Genomic DNA, 18,547 nt, shown 5'->3' with positions numbered 1-18,547 from the left:
ACAACAGGTCTGTTTACCTTGCCACACTTTTCTCTTTTCTTTGTATGGCAAATATTACATGTTGTGTTTTTTACAAACTGCCAAACTTTCACGATTCCACAAAAACAGATCGGCATCATTAAAACATATTATAGATTTCATGGGAAAGTATAGATCAACCCTGTGGTGCTTTGCACACACAGAAACCATCTGCAATGCCAGGTGCATGGAGAACAGCCACTATTTCTCACTGTTTCTGCTCAGTACTGGTTATACCAGTGATTTCTTTGACGGAGAGTAATCCAGACAAGCCTGCCGGGTCTGGGTCTGGTATCTGTTCGTCCTCTTCTTTCCTCTACAGAGAGGTATTCCCACAGCACTGTTAACTGCAGTCTGCTCACGGGGGATATTTGAGATTTTTTCATCTTTATTTATTTATTTAATCAAAGAGCTTCCCTGTCTCATCTCGTTTCTGTTCTCGTGTGGCTACCTAACTCTTAAATGATTTCATTTGCCAAGCCAGTTGATCTACAACAAGAGCAATAGCTGAGAGTTAGAGCACTGAAATATATATCTTGAAAAAGATCTGGAGCTGATTAAGTTGGCTTGAAAACGCCAATTTACTGTACTTGTTATCCCTTCTTTCTCTTCATATTCAATTGATTGATTTTTTTTTGTATATAACTTACAAAACTTCTGCTAGTATGGAATTACATTACTTGTGCTTTTTTGTATTAATATCTAAAATATTGTCTGAGGTATTTGCAATTTTATATTGAAAAATTTCCCTCGGCCAAAAAGGATAGGATGTTCAGAATCTGAACATTCTGACGCATGCAGCTGACGTCACAATGAGCCCACTACATTGGCCACATTTTCAAGCCAAATTAAAGTTTGTCCTCAAACTATCTTTTCTAGTTGACCTACTTATCTAGCATTCGTTTCGTCTACATTTAGGGAGATCAGCTACAGTCCCAGGCATTTCATTGAATGTGTTCTCTGTATCGGTTTGAATGCACACTGATTACAATGTTTTGTCATAACTTACCTTAGGGACTCTCCTCAGTAGACGGTTGAAACTTAGCAAGGGAGATGGCACATTACAGTAGGGAGACCATCTCCCCTTTCGTCTCAATCATTGTCAGTACCTGTAGTGTCCTTACAATATAAGATCTACAGTGGCTAGGTAGCTAGCTAGCATGTTACCTGGCATGAATTAGGTGTGTACCCATCCTGCTGTGTAAATATCACTGCATGTGTGTATTTATACTGCACCTGTACTGTGCTGGTGACTAGTGATTTTTTCTGAAACAGCAGGAGAACTTCAGCAGTCAAATAGTAAACTTTAGTTATTGTTAACACAGATAAAGCCATAGCGCCAAATGGGTGGCTTTAGTCCACAAGCATTCTTTTCAATATGCTTTAGTAGCTAGTTAGCTAACAATAGGATAGCAATGTGTACATACTGAGTCCTTGCTTTTAGGATGTATTTTTATCCATTCTATTAATCTGTCAACTGTTGGATTTAACCATGGACGTTTATGGACATCTCAGTATAAACCTCTTTGACTGAGAGAAGGTTAGATGAAACCTCACACTAAGCTGACAAACTATGAAAACCTTTCAATGGTTGGGGGTGCCTGAATCTAGCTCCCAGCATCTGTGTAGTTTTTTTTTTTTTTTTTTTGAGCCAGTATTCCACACTTTCATGATGGGTGGTATTTGTTATAGAGGATGTCACATCAAAGCAGGTAAAATTATTGCATTGTAGGTTTGACCGAACATGAAAGGGGTCACCAAGATAGCAACACTATTTCTATGTACAGTACAGGTAAAAGAAAATTCTGTGTTTTGGTTTGAGACATCTTATCTCCCTTTTGGGGGAAAAAAAACATGAAACACATACATATCATGTTTGTAACTCATGGTTAACAAACATTTAAACATATGTGATCATTTATGTTGCTAATGTAAGAGGAGACAGACAGGCCAAATTTTAATAACGGAAATACTGGATCTTAAATGTAGCAATGTGTTCACTAGGTTTCAGCCAGCATGGTCCTAAAGTGCAAAGCCAGCAGAACATTACACAGACCTGAAAGTGGCTATTGACCAGTTCGCTCTTGGATCATTAATCTGTTAGTAACTTTCGTTCAAAGACCATAAGCCACTTTGTGTAAAAAAAGTTACCCTTCCCCTTATCAGGCTGAGACATCACGTTGATATTTATTTCCTCCAGTTGTTGGTCCAGTATTTGTTTATCCCGGTCATCACGAGTGTGATAGGTCCTGCAGTTTTCTCTGAAAGGAGGACACTTCCTGCATCTGATCCATTCTAGGATCTGCGTTGGCTGTGGAGTCACGCGGCAGGTTTCGGGGAGGCAAATGGTGTCTTTATTGCTTTTTGGTTGCGGCCACGTCTCCGTTTGCGCAGCCAGAGGCATTCGCCGGATCTCAAGCTGCGCTGGAAGAGCGCTTCAGCGTTATGCCATAGCAAGTGCTTAACTTTCTCTCGCTCGCTGCGCGGCACCCGAGGAGCGAAGGTGATACTTACTGCAAGAGACGCTGCCAAGGAGCACCAGAGTTCATTCAAAGTAGCCTAAGGGGTATGGTCTGCGTTTATTTTCCAGCCCCTGTCCGTCAGTCATAGCAATTACTAAATAGCAAACAATTAGTTAAAGTTATAGAGAAGCTTGTCAAGAACCGCTGAAAATGAACAACACGGACATCTTCTGCAAGTACGAGGAGCTCGGCGACTTCAGCAACACCTCATGCTCGAACAGAAGTGCATCAATTTATAATGTTATTGACATTGCGTCTTTCATGCATATTTTCCCATCTGTATACGGCATTCTCTGCACAATTGGGGTAGTTGCGAATGGTTTGGTGATATACGCGGTGGCAACTTGTAAGAAAAAGATGGTGTCCGACATCTACGTGCTCAACTTGGCCATCGCCGACATGCTCTTTTTGTTAGTGATGCCCTTCACCATCCACCAGCTGGTCAGGGATCGACAGTGGGTCTTCGGGAACGCAATGTGTAAAGCTGTGATGGTAGTGGATGTCAGCAATCAGTTCACAACTGTGGGAATTGTAACAGTTCTGTGCATTGACAGGTAAGCAAGTTTCTCTTCAGTATTTCTAAATTACATGTACTTTGGTGCAAAAAGTACACCAATTTCCCCGAGTGTAGCCTTGCTCATCTGACGACGTCACTGTGTGGATCATATGATAGATGACTTGTCCGAGAGCTTCTGCACAGTTAAACGTCGACTATTGAACAGATGTGGCAGTTGTCAGTTGCCGCTTCTAAAGGCGCTTCTGCGAAAACTACTAACGCAGTGGCGAGCAGCCAGTGAGTGATACCCAGATGTTTGAGGCTATAAAGCATAAATACAAGTAAACAATAAGGAAAACTAAGGTTAACTACGAAATCAAGCTCTTAATGTAAGACTCAGCAGACTACTTCAAACGTGTGCCGCTGCCGGTGTGCATGAGCGCACAGGTGTGTAAATCGACATATGTCAGAATAATACCCACGCTATGCTTACGCTCAAACATCGATGCCCATTCTAAATTTACAGGGTGTGTTGAGAAATCATTGCCCCTCTCATTGCCCCCCTTATAAATGAGAGAAGAGTTAAACTGCGACAAAGATAACGTTAACTCTAAATATTATCAACAGGTTGTTTTTTTTTTTTACATTATCATACCATGTTAAGCTACAAAGTGAACGTTACCCCTAAGAACCAGATTCCTTACTTATGGTCGTTTTTCCAATATACTATTATAGACAGTGATTTGTCTGATAGCCACTTGTGATCCGGACTTGTTTCCCTGGATTCACCCGATTCCGTTTTTTTTTTTCATTAAACAAAAGCGCAGGATTATGTTCGCCTGGTCAGGTCATGATTACGAAAGCCGATTTCTGAATGATTCGTCATTACGGATGTAGACTGTCGAGAAGTGAAAGGGTACCATTTAAATACTTGTAAGAGAGTGTGTTAAGAGATATGACCATTTCATTCGTTTACTTTAGCCACAGTTAAACGGAAAGCGCAGAACAAACCAGCACAGGACATACAGTACAAACGAGCCTTCCCGAGGGCGTCCTGCAGGTCATAGGCTGATTATAAAGACACTGACTACTAGTATTTCAAATACACTTCACCTCTGGCCATGCTAAAACAAAATGTCCGTTACAGTGTTGTGTAAAATCGTTTAAATTACTTTTCAGTGCCATGCCGCAACAATGCAGTCTGATTATCGTATGTCTGGTCCTACACAATATGAAACGGAAGGAACTAAGCACTGACTATGAACACTGACTCGGAGGTCCCTCACACATGCTGTAGGTTATCTCCGAACTTTTTTGATAATTTTTTGACAAGTTTGAAACGCTGTTCCATAGGTAATTTTAATTTCAAACATGTGATTGTAATTTTTTGTTAATAAAACATTAACCCTTAACATTGCATTTTCTTGGTGGCAATAGTAGGTGACTAAATCGTGCTCCTTTATTCTCCAGCAAAATTGTTAGTATTAATTTAATAAGCAGACGTCTAAACAGACATGTTTTCCATCATAACTCCTACAGTACATCATTGTTTTTTTTTTTTTTTTATCATATATTGAGATCATTGAGATCATGATTAAATGTCAAATCACGACATACTGATCCTATTTTGATTTCTTGAAAAAAGGATTTTGAGAGATAATCCCAATTCGATGGCAGAATCCAATCTCAGACATTTTGAAAAACAGGTGCATTACTGGCCAGTCATAGGTGAACAGGAGTTAGGATTTCATTTCAAGATCTTTGACAACACTTATATTTACTGTAGACTCAGAGGAGTATTTAAAGATCTGAACTCCATAAAATCACCACGCATATGTGGTTTTGTCAGCTTTGAGCCTGGAAGTCTTATGTCACTATTCATTTCCTTTCTGTCTCCCACCTTGTTACTGTGTTTAAAAAGGTGCCAGAAATGAGCCCCAGCCATGGACATGAAGTGTTCAACAAAAATACCTGTATGGGACATCCTAAAATACTTAACACTTAAACTAATTAGCACAGAGAGGCCCTCTTGAAATGTTCTTAGCGAACTACCTTTGCTGTATGCTAAATGCATACCACAAACTGTTTAGGGAAATGTGGCAAAAGTGGAATGTTCCAATGAGAGCAGTATTTGCTGTTCATTGATGGGTTCTATTACCAACAGTGATTTTGATAGTATCAGAAGTAGCGATAAGCAGGCGTGAAAGAAGTGACACTGGAAACTGCTGTAATTTGCCTGAAAATGCTCCACTTTCTTTAGATGTGAAAATGGTTGACAAAGCAGTAAGAAAACGTACACTTACAAATTATATATTCGTTACGTACACACTTGTCTAAATTGCTTTTCCAGTGCGAGAGGCAGTGTTATCAGTAGTGATGCCATTCAAAAACAACTTTCGCCACCTACACTGTGTCACTCAAACATAATGTTCAAAGATTAAGGGACCATTTTTGTGTACTGGCGATTTTTTTAGATACTTTTGGTGTACCATATGGATTGGAATGGGAATACATACACACATACACACACACGTGCACACACACACACACACACACACACACACAAACATACTGAGTGAAATGGATGATGGATACATTTGTATAATGGAAGCATGGAACATGTGATGCAATTGTACAGTCACTGTTGCATCACATGTTCCAAATATTCCAGAGGAGAATCTGTATGCAATCAACCAAACGTAGGGAAAAACAGGTCCCATCCACAACTATAAAAGTCCCATGAACCACTTCCTTTCTGTAGCTGTTCACAGCAGGCCTCCTCCACCCCATCTCACCCTTTCTCTTCCCTGTTGATGATGTGCAAAGGCTGTTGATAGGCAGCTGTAGTTTGTATGAGCTCAGGCTTTGACATAAATACTAATAAACAAGACATGAAGCAGGAACACTTGTTAGCGTCATGTAATCAGAAACAGAAAAACAAATATTAGCTGCAAGCAAATAGAAGAACTAAGTGACCAGCAAAATGAAATGGAAATGGGAAATGGAATAGTGGATGTGCCACCTACCCCAATCCTCCTGTGCAGAGGTGTATTTTATGATATGCAATATTTGCATCAAACCTGAAGGCAGTTGAGTGAGTTTTGACCATTTAAACCAGCTGTGGGAGATGACAGCTGATGGGTAAATTGATAGGATTGTCAGGTGTGAGACTACAGATCAGTCAATGATGACTATTATTACACAGAAGAATGAATTGGTATACAGCTATGTGTGTGTGTGTGTGTGTGTGTGGGGGGGGGGGGGGGTTGTGAAAATGGTATAAGAGTTGTAATAGTTGTCCAAAGTTAGCTGTCTAACTGAACATTACTACAAAGCACACAGTCTTAGCTACTTTTTTCAGATGAACAGCAGGTCCTTCCATTCACATTGTTTCCTTTAACCAAACTTAAATAAAGCATGCCTGGGTCAGTCGCATCTTTGTAGCCATGGAGATGAGGATGCACTCATGGCAAGAAGCGTGATGTTCCTGCCTCTTACCCATGAATCCCGGGTATAGAAACAAAATGGCATTATTGCCCTAAAGAAGAGAACAGGCCACCGGAACAATAAGGGTAGGAATGTGTCTGTTCAAGGTCATCAGACACAGCTGATGGTGTGCATCACTTGACAACAACCACCTGACGTTACCTTGTGATAGACAACGGCCCAGGCCGCCACGTTCTCCCATCCTTGCCCCAGATCGGGCATATTCATTTGAGGCTTCCCAGGGATTGACCTGTACTTCTGTGGAGATACCGGGATGTGGATGTGGCCAGACCACTTGGCATATGATGGAAGTCTGGTTGAAGGGATCGGAGCTTACCATACGTGTTGGCTTTGTGCTGAAAAACTGCGGTTGCGCAACACGTCAGGCAAGGCTCATTGGTGAGTCTTGATTAAATTTGGACTGGAGGGACGGTAGGCGGAGAGAATGCTGCAGATCCAGACCGAGGTGCTGCATGCATTGCACTGTGGAAGTCAGCCAGTTTGAGGGTGACATCGTAATGGTTTCACCAAGGATGGAGATCAGTTTGTTCCCGTTAATGGCTCCTTCAATGTTAAGTCATAGAGACTGAGCTCTCACCCTATAGATTGCATCTTACTTTGCACAAAAGCAACAAAATCACATTTATGCAAAACAGCATATGGCTACATGTTATATGCATTTGTCAGCCTTTTCCTGCCAAGGTCACCCTATTCATTCAATCCTACTATGTCCCTTTGGGGTGCTATGAATTGACAGGGAATTATTGCAATCCACAACTAAATTAACTTCCTGAGCTTCTCTCACTTCTCTCAGATTGAATTGTTCTATAATGTTAATGCTAAGCCAGGTGCAATTGCTTGCAGCTAAAGGAGAAGGAATGACGGGAAAAAATGAATTTCTTTGTTATCCTTGCTCCTTTGACAGTGGGTTTGAACATTTGTGTGTTATGTCTGACCCCGTTATTACATCCAGTCAAATTTTTTCTGCCTAAAAAATAAAATAATCTGTATTTTGTTCTTGTTTAGTAGAAATTGTAGCCAAAATCATTTGTTAAATATTTATAAATATATGCCTCTCAATGTGCATTACAAAAAATCAACGTCAGTTTTTTTTTGAACATGTATTGGCAAGCTGCTAAAATGGGAGAAAGCCATAAATACCACTCAAAGTAGTAAACATCCTGCAAACAGTTCTTTTATATAATTTCATGCTTGGTCATTATTCGAAGCATGCTGAAATGATTAAATGGTAGATATTTTTTTTTGCGGTTCAGTATCTTTTTCCACTTAATGTTCCCCTTTTTAAGTAGATAACACTACTAACCTAAACAGATATTTATATTTCCTTTAGTCTAATTAGACATTCAATTAATGTTCTATTTTCTGTCTAGTGTGCTTAAGCGTATACCTCCTCGTAAAACAAAAACAAAACCTTCATCCAGATTATGTCCTACCATAGACTACAGCAGATATAAGGTGACTTTTTCTAGAACAAACACAGTAAATAGCGAATTACAATCAGACCGCCTGATGGATCGGTGCACTTAAGATGGACATAAACTGCAAATTTAATAATCTTAATATGGTAACCTCTTTTGACATGCCCTGTCATTTTAAACAATATTATTTTTAATAGGCCATTTAGCAAAAGCCCCTTTCCGGCGTAACATAGAGCAGATGACATTAATATAAACATTAGATGAACGTAAATATTGACAAATAAACATGAATATCAACAGTTGATAAACTTTCACTAGTTGATAAACTATCAATATATGACAGTTTATCAACTAGTGAAAGAGATCCTACTCAGTTACCGTGCACAGAACCTAATACAGTCAAAAATAAAATACTGAAGGATCAGGATAAAGACTGTGGCCCCCACATAGTCATTTCCATCTCCTCCACAGTCCTTATGCCTTGGGGTCTGAATGGTGTTTATAGTGCACAATTCAGACAGGAAATTGGTACTGTCATTGCGCGGCAACACATGTAATTGTGTCCCCAGTTAAATCACTAACCATTTCTGGGGTAAATTACAATCTAACAAAGGACCAAAATCAATACACTCTTTGCTCCCAAAACGAATTATTCTGGTGGGGCACACACTGACATGCTGCCTATGAGAAAATAGGAAGTGTGTATTTTTTTTCTTTTATTCAGTTTGATCCCTTGAATTGTTTACAATCTGTGTATGTGAGGGAGTGCACTTGAAAAACGCTACACAATGCCACAGTCACAAGCATTCAAAATTGTAAGACCTAAATTTTCATTTATACACACACACACACACATCTATATGTTTAAGCTCTCATTAATTCCATGCCAGTTGTCATTAATTACCTGTCATTTAGCAAATGTGGATGAGCCTAATATTCTTAAAAACTATGCTAGATTCCTGTTTTGCTTCAATTTTGCCCACATTTTTGTGGGATTTTTTATAACAACAGCTCATTCTAATATACAGGGGCAAGAACAGGCAGGGCACATGATGGGGACGTATGATCTCATATTGCAGATTGCAGAGTAGTGTGGCTTGGCTGGTGTGTATGAGTCTGGTGGTTGCTTGTAAATACACAGCACCTCATAGACTAGCACCAGCAATCTGAAATGGATTCACACAGAGTCTTAGTAATGTACTTTTATGTAGTTTAAATACACAAGGATTATTTCTTACATTTCATGTTTCAATTTTGCTGTAATATTTATAATTTCAACAAAATGATTGATAAATGAGGGGGAATTGAATTGCTTATAGCCTCACAGCTATGGTTAGCCTGCAATATATATAGTGTGTCTGTAATATGACACAAGGATAAGGCTTGGAAGGCTAAGACTAACCAGAATAAGGGCTCCTATGCTGAGTGAATCTGGGACATCTTCCTTAGGGGTAGATGCTGCTGATAGATTTTGATGACGGCATCTCCCCTGCTTCCTAAAAAAAAGATATTTCTTTGAAAGCCCTGCATTTTATACACAACTCTTTCTCAACAGCCTCATCCCGTGGATGGATATCGGTATCAGCTGGGCCCTGCTATTGATGAGGTTAAAATCTAAATCTGTGGGGTACATTTAAATTGTTATGTGCTTGCAATATATCATCACCCTATAACCATTTCAGCATAAGATTCAAAAACCCAGTTTACATTCATTTACATTTGCATTAAATCTTATTCTTCTTTGGATTCCAATGACAAGATGCTCCTATACACTTATATGAGGTTCTGGCATTTATGAGTGAGATTTTTGACCATTCCTCCTGGCAGACTTACTCTAGGGCTAGGCCCTTCAGATCTTTTTGTTTTCCTTTGAAAAGGAAAACTAAAGCTTCAGGTTTAAAAACTAGGTTTTTTGTGTTTGAACCATTAATGGTCGATTGGATTGTGGTCTGGAGACCGAAACGATCTGTTGAGAACATTATTTTGTGCTCAATCAACCATTTGTTTGTGGATTTGAATGAATACTTTGGATCTTTGCCATGCTGGAACACCTACTTTCAGTCAAGTTTGTGTTTTTTGGCAGAGCCAACCAGGGTTTTGCCATAGAAAAGACTATTGCAAAGTGATTGTGCCTGGAACCCTTGAGCATAAACTTCCAGGCAAGTGCTCAGTGTACGTACATTGCTTTTGCATGTTCCATAGACTGGAAGCTGTCAGTCTTGCTATGTCCATATTTAGGAATATTTGTCAAAGAATGGGACCCCATCCAGCCCACTCCAGGGTACGCCACTGCATGCCATTGGTGGAGAGACAAAGGTGTCAATGGCACGCACAAAAAGACCACCAAAGACAGCACATTTCTCTTTGATTGGTCTGTGATGATGCTTTGCAAAATGTTCTGTCTGGAACTTAGTGAGGGCCACATCTGTTTCGATATGACTTGCTAACTTGACCCTCTCATGTTAGAGACACCTCTTGTTAGTTAATGTTACTGCCTAGAAGCTGAGCTAATTAATGCCTCCCAGGCATACGTACAGAGCAGTTGTCTGGATGTTTAGCCCATGGGAATCATATTCCAGGCCTGGTTGTTTACTTACTGTACTTCGTTCGTTCAGATGTTCTGGTTGAAAGTTATAGGATGAGTATAGTGTGTGTCACAAGATCCAAAACCCCACACAAAGGAACTAAAAACTGAATGGGTGAGAGATGTCTTGCATTTCGTGAGCCACAGTTGTTTCATAGTGTCTCTGGAAGTGGGTGTGGAAACCACTATGAGAGTTGTTGAAACGGGTAGTACAACTGTTTTTACCTCTTCACATCAACAAAGCATCTGCCAGTGTAATGTAATATAATGTAAGTAATTATTGGCTTTAATTATACATTCTAGCGAATTACAACTGCAATAACAAATGCTGAACCCATTCGGAAATGTGGAATGAGGTAAACACAGTCGTGCAATACACACATGCCTATTTTGATTATTTTCCACCTTACAGATCCGACAGTGCAACAGGAAGATGTTCATGTTCATGTTCACATGTGCATGACTCTGAGTAAACTCAAAGACACCGAAATCAGTCCCAGGGTTATGAGAGGACCCAATTTGTTCCGCCAGTGTGGCCCCACGGACACAGCCAGCCTGGGGGGCTCATGACATAGGTCTGAGCCTAACCTATCTAGCTTTCTTTATATTAGCAATAATCAATCAAAATGAGGAAGACATGCATCCTAGGCAATGCAAAATGGACCCCACAGGTAACACTTGTGGATTCCAGTTCCAGTTTCCTTCTCTCTCTGCCCCCCCCCCCCCCCCGGTCAGTGTGATGTTCGTCGGTGTAAATTGTTCGTACAATGGAATCGACCCCGCTGGTCACACTTGTGGATTCCTGCTTCCTTCTTTCCCTGTGATGTTCATTGGTCTAAATTGTTTGTCAAACGAATATTAAATATTAAACATCTTGGAGACAATGTAAGCATAGTTAAGCATACTAAGAAGTTTTGTGATCCAATTAATATGAAACTGTTGCCCAAAACTTACCATCATTCACATGCAAGCCACATGTCACGCACTGAAAATGTTTCACAAAGAGAAAAACAAGTCCGCTACACAAAGGATCCCACTTACTGACATGCGCCATCACACAGCTATGTTTTTCAAGCAATGAAATATCGCTTTGTTTCAGCACACAGCCACAGGACACATGGAGAGTATGAATCTTAATTTAGTGGCTGAACACAGCGCTGGCAAAATCAACAGTTGTTCCAATTTGCGTAAGAAAAAAGGGGAACGAATTCCTCTCTTGCTTTGCCTGGGGATAGGCTAGCACTTCTGCTTTCTTATGAAGAGCCATTTTGTGTTCGCAGCACATTCTTTTCTCCACCTAACTTTTTTTTTTTGATGAAGTTCTAAGTATGTATTTTCAAATGCCAAAGACGAGGAACATGCTTTTGAAAAGATGTATTTTTTGGGTATCCATCTGGGCGGATGTTAAGGGGACATACTGAATGTATAAAAATGTATACCTGAGAGCATTATCATTATAGGAGTAATTTATATCAGAGAAATGCCACATAACCCAACAGCATGCATTATGGTGTTGATAGAATCGCTGGGCTGACCACACTGTGGTTTGAATATCAGATCCTATGGTTGCCTTTCTATAAACAACACTTCACTAAGGAATATACACAGTGCAGCGTTAGCCTTTTGCTGTAGTTTTCCACCATCCAAATACAATGACACTTTGACCTGAGTAGTAGCATACAGATGAATTTACCCATCTATTCAATCAATATTTATCCTTAATTATGTCCTTACATTTAAATTCAAGTATTTTCTTCTTCACAGATGGTGATCATCAAGCTTAAGAAGAATTATTCTTCTATCCAAAAAAAATATTGCATTTATTTTCAGGTGAAAGTTAAAGCCAGAGGTGGACTGAATCCAAGGGTTAGTCTTGTCCAGAATTTGTATTTAGTTCACACTGAATATACAGCCTACATTAATGTGGTGAAAAAATTCAGTTTCTTAATGCTACCTTTTGTTCATTCAGATTGTGAATGATAAATACAAAGCAATGCAAGTTCTACTTTTTTCAGTACAAACACAATTTAAAAAAAATGATTGAACTCATGATAATTTGTTTTCAAAGCAGAAAAATAACAGTTTCATTTAATGGTGTGTCTATACTTAGGACAGATGTTTGTTTGTTGTTCGCCTCAGAGGCTATTAACCTCACGATTAAGTTTAAGCATTGAGGGAAAATGTTTAACTTCATTACTCTATTAAGTACGCAGCACCCATAGCAGTTACATTGAATCCCCCCTAAATTAGCAGATGTTTAACTACAAGCTGGCATGCTTTGTATCAACACATGTCCATGTAGAGAAGCTGGCCGACACTTCTCCGATAAATGAGTCGAAAAGAACAAAAGGTTCAAAGAAACAATAATTTATTTTAATACCAAACAACAAAACAAAGGAAACCAGCCTATGCAAACCACCATCAGGGGCAAAATGAGCCTTTTGTCCTGATGTGCAGCCACAGCTGTATTTAATCTGCCTTCAATTAGTAAGGTCTCATATGTTAGCCAATAGGCTGGTTAACCAGTTAACAAATTATTGACAATTAACAATTAGGGAGAGGTGGTGAAGGCTCTCCTTCACACTTCCTTCCCTTCACAAAATGTGAGATGGCCATAACAGTAACTCCAGTACAATGTCCCATGACTGTCCACACAAGCAGGCAATGGTAGAGCCAGAGTCCCCACAAACAAATTAACAGGTGAACACAATTAAATTACTGAAAACAATTAACATCCAGTTTCAAGGGAGAGGTGGTGGAGGCTCTCCTTCACAGTCCAGTATTTGTCAAGATGACAGGATTGAAGGTTAAAGCTTTCTGCTAACAGCATTATAAATATGACTGATGAAAAGATAAGTCAGTACTGAGTTATCATTGTTAATATAGGATAAATGATGGGATGATAGTGTATAGTATTCATTAGACTGAGATCCAGCAATTTTCTTTTTAATAGTGATCATAATGGCAAATATTGTGAAGAGCTGAGTGAAGAGGTGCCTGATAATCCAACTGCCTCTGTTGTGGGTACACAGATTTACCAAGAGAAATATCATTTGAAGATGATATTTCTGAATGCAAAGTAAACATTACCCTGTGGGTAATGTCAAGTCCCATGAGCTGCCCACTGTTCCTGCTGATGTCACATCCTGCAGGAAAGGCAGTCACTAATAAAGTAATGATAGAACGAAACTAAATAATAAACTATTTTTTTTTGTTGTTCTGTTTTGGGACTGCCATCCGCCAGCTTCACCACTACAGCCACTTTAGCTTAGACAAGATGCAGTTTTGACCGTTTCCGGCACTGTTCAGTCTAACTACATTGTGTTTGTTCTTATTTTTCATAACAAAATTAAGAAAGTGCAACTTTCTTTCATTTCCTGCATTACATTTTTTTCTTGCATTTCCGTGACCATCACATCCATCATGTTGCAAAAGCTAAGGGAAAGGGTCAATTTGTGTTACATAAAAAGGAGAACAAAGCACATTAATTACACTGAATAGAACCCCTCAAGTAATATGTGATGCACAGATGAAAGGCCATAATTTGAGATGAAAGGTGCACCTTAAACCCAAATCCATTTTTGCTTCCCTTTTACCCCTTAAATACATTTGCCACTCTCAGGTTCCCATATACTCATGAAACATTTGGGTGCCTTGCTATTATTAGTAGCATACCACCCTTGATGTACAGGTCAGATTGGGTAAGTACATAAAATAAGCTAGGGAATGTTTTGTTGTTGTTGTTGTTTTTTGCATCATGGGTAGTTTTCAGTGTTGATAAAACCACCTGAGCTGAAGCTCCTGTTCCCTTTCTCAGAGATGGATTTGTACAGAAAATCTGTTTACTCAGTTTTGCTCTCTCTCTGCACTCCTCAAAACCGGTGTGTGAAAGAGATCATGACAGAACAAAGGCTATGGAAACGTTTTGCAGTCAGCTGAACTGTAAGCCATCTTGTGGCTCATGCTTAACAACTGCCTGTCAGAAGGTGCGGCCATAACAATTATATGGTCACACTATCACAGGAATTCGGAGTTATGACAAATAAGTGCAAGGTCTTTAAAACAGCACCAGTACATGTTTACACATCATATAGCTCAAGGCTATGTGTAGAAGTATGTATTACATACTGTACATTTTTCTGCTGTGATGCGGCATTTACCTCAGCAAGGCTATGTTTGCCTATCTGAAGACATCTTACATGAGAGAGTGCAGTTCAGGGTAAACCTTTGGTGCATTCACATGTACACATAATTGCATACTGGAAGCTGAAGGAGCCATCCTAACATGACCCATTTATCTTCACGAATTCCTTGGAAATTGACAGTGAGCATTTATTTTTTTCCAGCGGTGACACACTACTTCAACATGCTTCTTCTTAATCGAATCTGTCCTACTCCAAGTTACAACCTCTCTCATGCTACCTCCAAGTTCTCCTGGCCCTGTTGCCTGTCGTACATATTGCAAATCACAAACAGCACTCTCAGTCTGGCTTGACAAATTAACATTCTTTTGAATTACTGCCATACTTTTGAAGTGTCTACGCATACAATTAGTAGAGTCTATTTCTCTCCAAAGGTTTTCACAAGCCTGCAATGTGACGCTGAGACACCCAAATAGAACTAGAACTCACTTATAGGCAGGGCGGTACTGTTGTATCACTTAGCAAAGTACTTAAACTTCAATGGCTTCGATAGAAACCCTTTTGGATAACGAATGATATGTAAAATGTAATTTGCTGTGGACAAGAACATCAGTAAAGTACATGAATAATGCAATGAGCTGAAACACGCGCCTGTTTCATAATGGCATCCGGTCATGCCTACGTTTTTGTGATCATGCCATTTCTATATAAACAATCACCTGCGCATTTACCAAAATAGACGAACCTCAAGAGCGATGTGGGAACAATTACGAAATGTTTTTTTGATTTAAGCACACAATATCCTGCTTCAGATTCAAGGAAATATTTCAGTTATGTTCTAGTCTGTTTTTTCCACTAAGTAAATTATGTAGAAATGAACATTTCTTTAGTTTTAAGTGCCTGAATATGATCGTGAGATCATCTGCAGCATCTGGATTCTCTCTCTCTCTCTCTCTCTCTCTCTCTCTCTCTCTCTCTCTCTCTGAGAGGTACACAGATAGTCAGCTGAAGATGGCTGCAGATGGCTGGAGAGTCTCGCTGCCTAAAAAGGAGAGATGTTGCAGAAACATTTGTTCAGCGCTAACAGGCTCCATCTCACAGTCCGTCGTAATCTAATCTGTGCTTTTCCAGCCACGGTCAACAGCTCTCGCGTCATCTCAAAGAGCTCATTGCTGCGCTGCCAAGCGAGCAAATCAGAACTCGGAGATAAGCCGTGTTTTCATTCAGGTCTGACAAATAGCTTTTTCAGTTAATATGGTGTCTGACTACAGCTTGGTTTACACCTGCGTTTAGTCCCAACCCAATAATCTGTCAAGATAAAAGCATAGCAAAATATATATATATATTTTTCTGGTGGAGGCAAATCAATATCTCACTTCTGTATGAAAATCATTGTGGCCATAACCATAACCCTCATTCTTGCACACTCACCTACGTAATTAATTTGTAAATAATAAGGGCCATCATTAAGACACCAGAATTAAACGGCAATGTAAAATGTATACTGCTTGATAATAAAAATAAGTCAGTCAGCCAGTCCTAAAACTTTACAGGACTGATAATCCAGCGAAGTGAAAACAATCAAATATAAAGACAAAACATTCAAGTCATCACTAAAGGAAAAGTGATTGTAAGGCCAATGCTTGCAGCAAGGAGAGCTCTTCATACAGGGATGGTGTGATTATCTTGCAGTTTATGAGTATCGGATCCCTTTACTAATAAGGCTTGTACCACGTTGCACTACATGCAGTACCAATCTTTTAGCATGGAATCAAATGGCATGTTTCAAGCCAAAACTACCTTGCTTGCCATATGGAGTGAATTAAGTATTCAACCACTTACTATTGTTAAACACAGTGTGATAGTAAAATGTTTTTTTTTTAAATCTTCCAATCAATACCTGCTTTTCATGAAGTTACTGAAAGTAATATGCAGTTCCTTGAAGAGCTCAGAGAGATTGTCTTCAGATAAGAGTGATCTTTGAGAGCAATATTGATTGGATTTAGTGGATTTACTCTTGGTGAGTTAACAGAGCTGTGTGGTGAAGTGGCAGTAAAGGCCTTGCTGCTAACTGACCTGAGGACAGCTGCTGAGGAGATTCGAAGATCAGAAATTGGAGGGTGCGCTCACACTGTCCTCTGCTCGATCTGCAGGTACGTAGCCATCGTCCACCCCACCTCTGAGAAGAGGACCATCCAGTGGACCATGGTCATCAACGGCATGGTGTGGGTGGGCAGCTTCCTGCTGACCGTGCCAGTCATGATGTACACGCACACGGTCAAGAAGAAGCAGGTGGAGATGTGCATCATGGACCTCCCGCAGGGCGCCCAGGACATGTACTGGTACACCATCTACCAGTCCACCTTCGGCTTCATCATCCCGCTCGTCATCATCAGCACCTTCTACTCCCTCACCCTCTACCACGTCTTCCGCTCCGTCCGCCGTGTCAAGCGCAAGCAGTCGGTGTGGGCCAAGCGGGCCACCAAGACCGTGCTGATGGTCATCGCCATCTTCCTGGTGTGCTGGTCGCCTTACCACGTCATCCAGGTCATCAACCTGAGCATCCGCTCGCCCACCAACACCTTCGTGTACGCCTACAACATCAGCATCTGCCTCTGCTACTCGCACAGCTGCATCAACCCGCTCACGCTGCTCATCTTTGCCCAGAACTACCGCGAGCGCATCTGCCGGAGGAGGGACCTGCGCAGCGGCCAGCAGAGCTCCTCCAAGACCACCGTGGTCAAGGCCGACGGCTCCACTGTCACCGCCGATACCAACTACCGCTGCGCGCTGGTTTAGCTTTAGCAGGGGGGGCCCGGACCTTCGGCCGCGGAGCGCGGTGGCGGCACTGTCACGCCACCGAAACAGGTCGGGTCACGAGCAGCACTTTACCTACCCGCAGACTCTGCGTGCCGCAAGGAGCCCCGGGGCCCAGTGCTCGGTGCTAAGGGGGAAGAGGACTGAAGCCCATTTCAGACAGCTGGGAAAAAAACCCATAGGAAATCTGCTTCTCACATGGGTTGTACAGCGGGTTGAGAGGCAGAGTTCACACTCCATTTCACAAATTCAAGAATCCCTCCTTGTTTATTTATTGCCCAACCTAAATAAAGATGCAAAAAGGATGCTATTAAAGAGAAAAATGTACATATCGTAAAATCTTTTTCCATTTCAAACACTACTGTCATATTTTAATCTTGGAAGCATTGCACAGAGCATAGTCATATTGGATTAATGGATTTCGTTCCAGAAATGACGAGTCACTTTTATTCACATCCCTGTAATTAATCTTTGGTAAATCCTCTTTTGGCCTGGATTTGGCAAGAGTTTTCCTGTAGTGTATAATGAGGTTCTGGCACTTCACAGTGGGATTTTTGGCAGAATAGCTTTCTAGGTCCTACTACTTTCTACAAATACTTTCTTAGATTCAAACCAAAAATACTCGATTGGATTGGTGTCTGGAGGTAGACGTGATCATGTGAAAACATTTATTTTGTCCACAATGAACAGTTTCTTTGTAGGTTTGAACACTTTGGATTATTGTCATGCTGAATTTTTATTTCAGTTAGCAGAATGTTTTGTTTTGTTTTGTTTTTGTTTTGTTTTTTAAAGATTAAAGTAAAGTAAAGTAAAAAATTCATCTGACCCTCATATTTTCTGGATTAAAACTGGTTATTTGTAAACAATCAGACTTTGCTCCAATTTGATATTTGATCCAATATGGACAGTTTTTTCTTTCATAGCAAAATTTTTGTTCTAATGTAGTCAGTGTCGTGAATAAATATGGAGGGATTTGTGATTCTTGATTTTGTGTAATGGAATATGAACTCTGCCTCTCAGCTATATATACGTATACATATATA

At 40.2% G+C, this 18,547-nt stretch overlaps 1 protein-coding gene across 1 annotated transcript; it reads left to right on the top strand.

Moving 5' to 3' along the window:
* The first annotated feature begins 2,690 nt into the window (after positions 1–2,690).
* Positions 2,691–17,521, top strand: LOC118790561 (melanin-concentrating hormone receptor 1). The gene is made up of 2 exons (XM_036547507.1): positions 2,691–3,094; positions 16,841–17,521. The coding sequence occupies exons 1-2, from the start codon at positions 2,691–2,693 to the stop codon at positions 17,484–17,486; spliced, it is 1,050 nt and encodes a 349-aa protein (XP_036403400.1). The 3' UTR covers positions 17,487–17,521.
* The last annotated feature ends 1,026 nt before the right edge of the window (positions 17,522–18,547 follow it).

This window comes from Megalops cyprinoides, chromosome 16 (assembly GCF_013368585.1).
Source record: "Megalops cyprinoides isolate fMegCyp1 chromosome 16, fMegCyp1.pri, whole genome shotgun sequence".
Lineage (NCBI taxonomy): Eukaryota > Metazoa > Chordata > Actinopteri > Elopiformes > Megalopidae > Megalops > Megalops cyprinoides.
Note: the sequence above shows the minus strand (reverse complement) of the source record. Positions and strands in the feature narration are given on the sequence as shown.

What these genes read in the sequence shown, in the direction of transcription:
- LOC118790561 (XM_036547507.1), top strand. Translation starts at nt 2,691, where the DNA reads ATGAACAACACGGACATCTTCTGCAAGTACGAGGAGCTCGGCGACTTC. An exon ending in ACAGTTCTGTGCATTGACAG is followed by an intron (nt 3,095 to 16,840) that starts GTAAGCAAGTTT and finishes CTCGATCTGCAG; the next exon opens with GTACGTAGCCATCGTCCACC.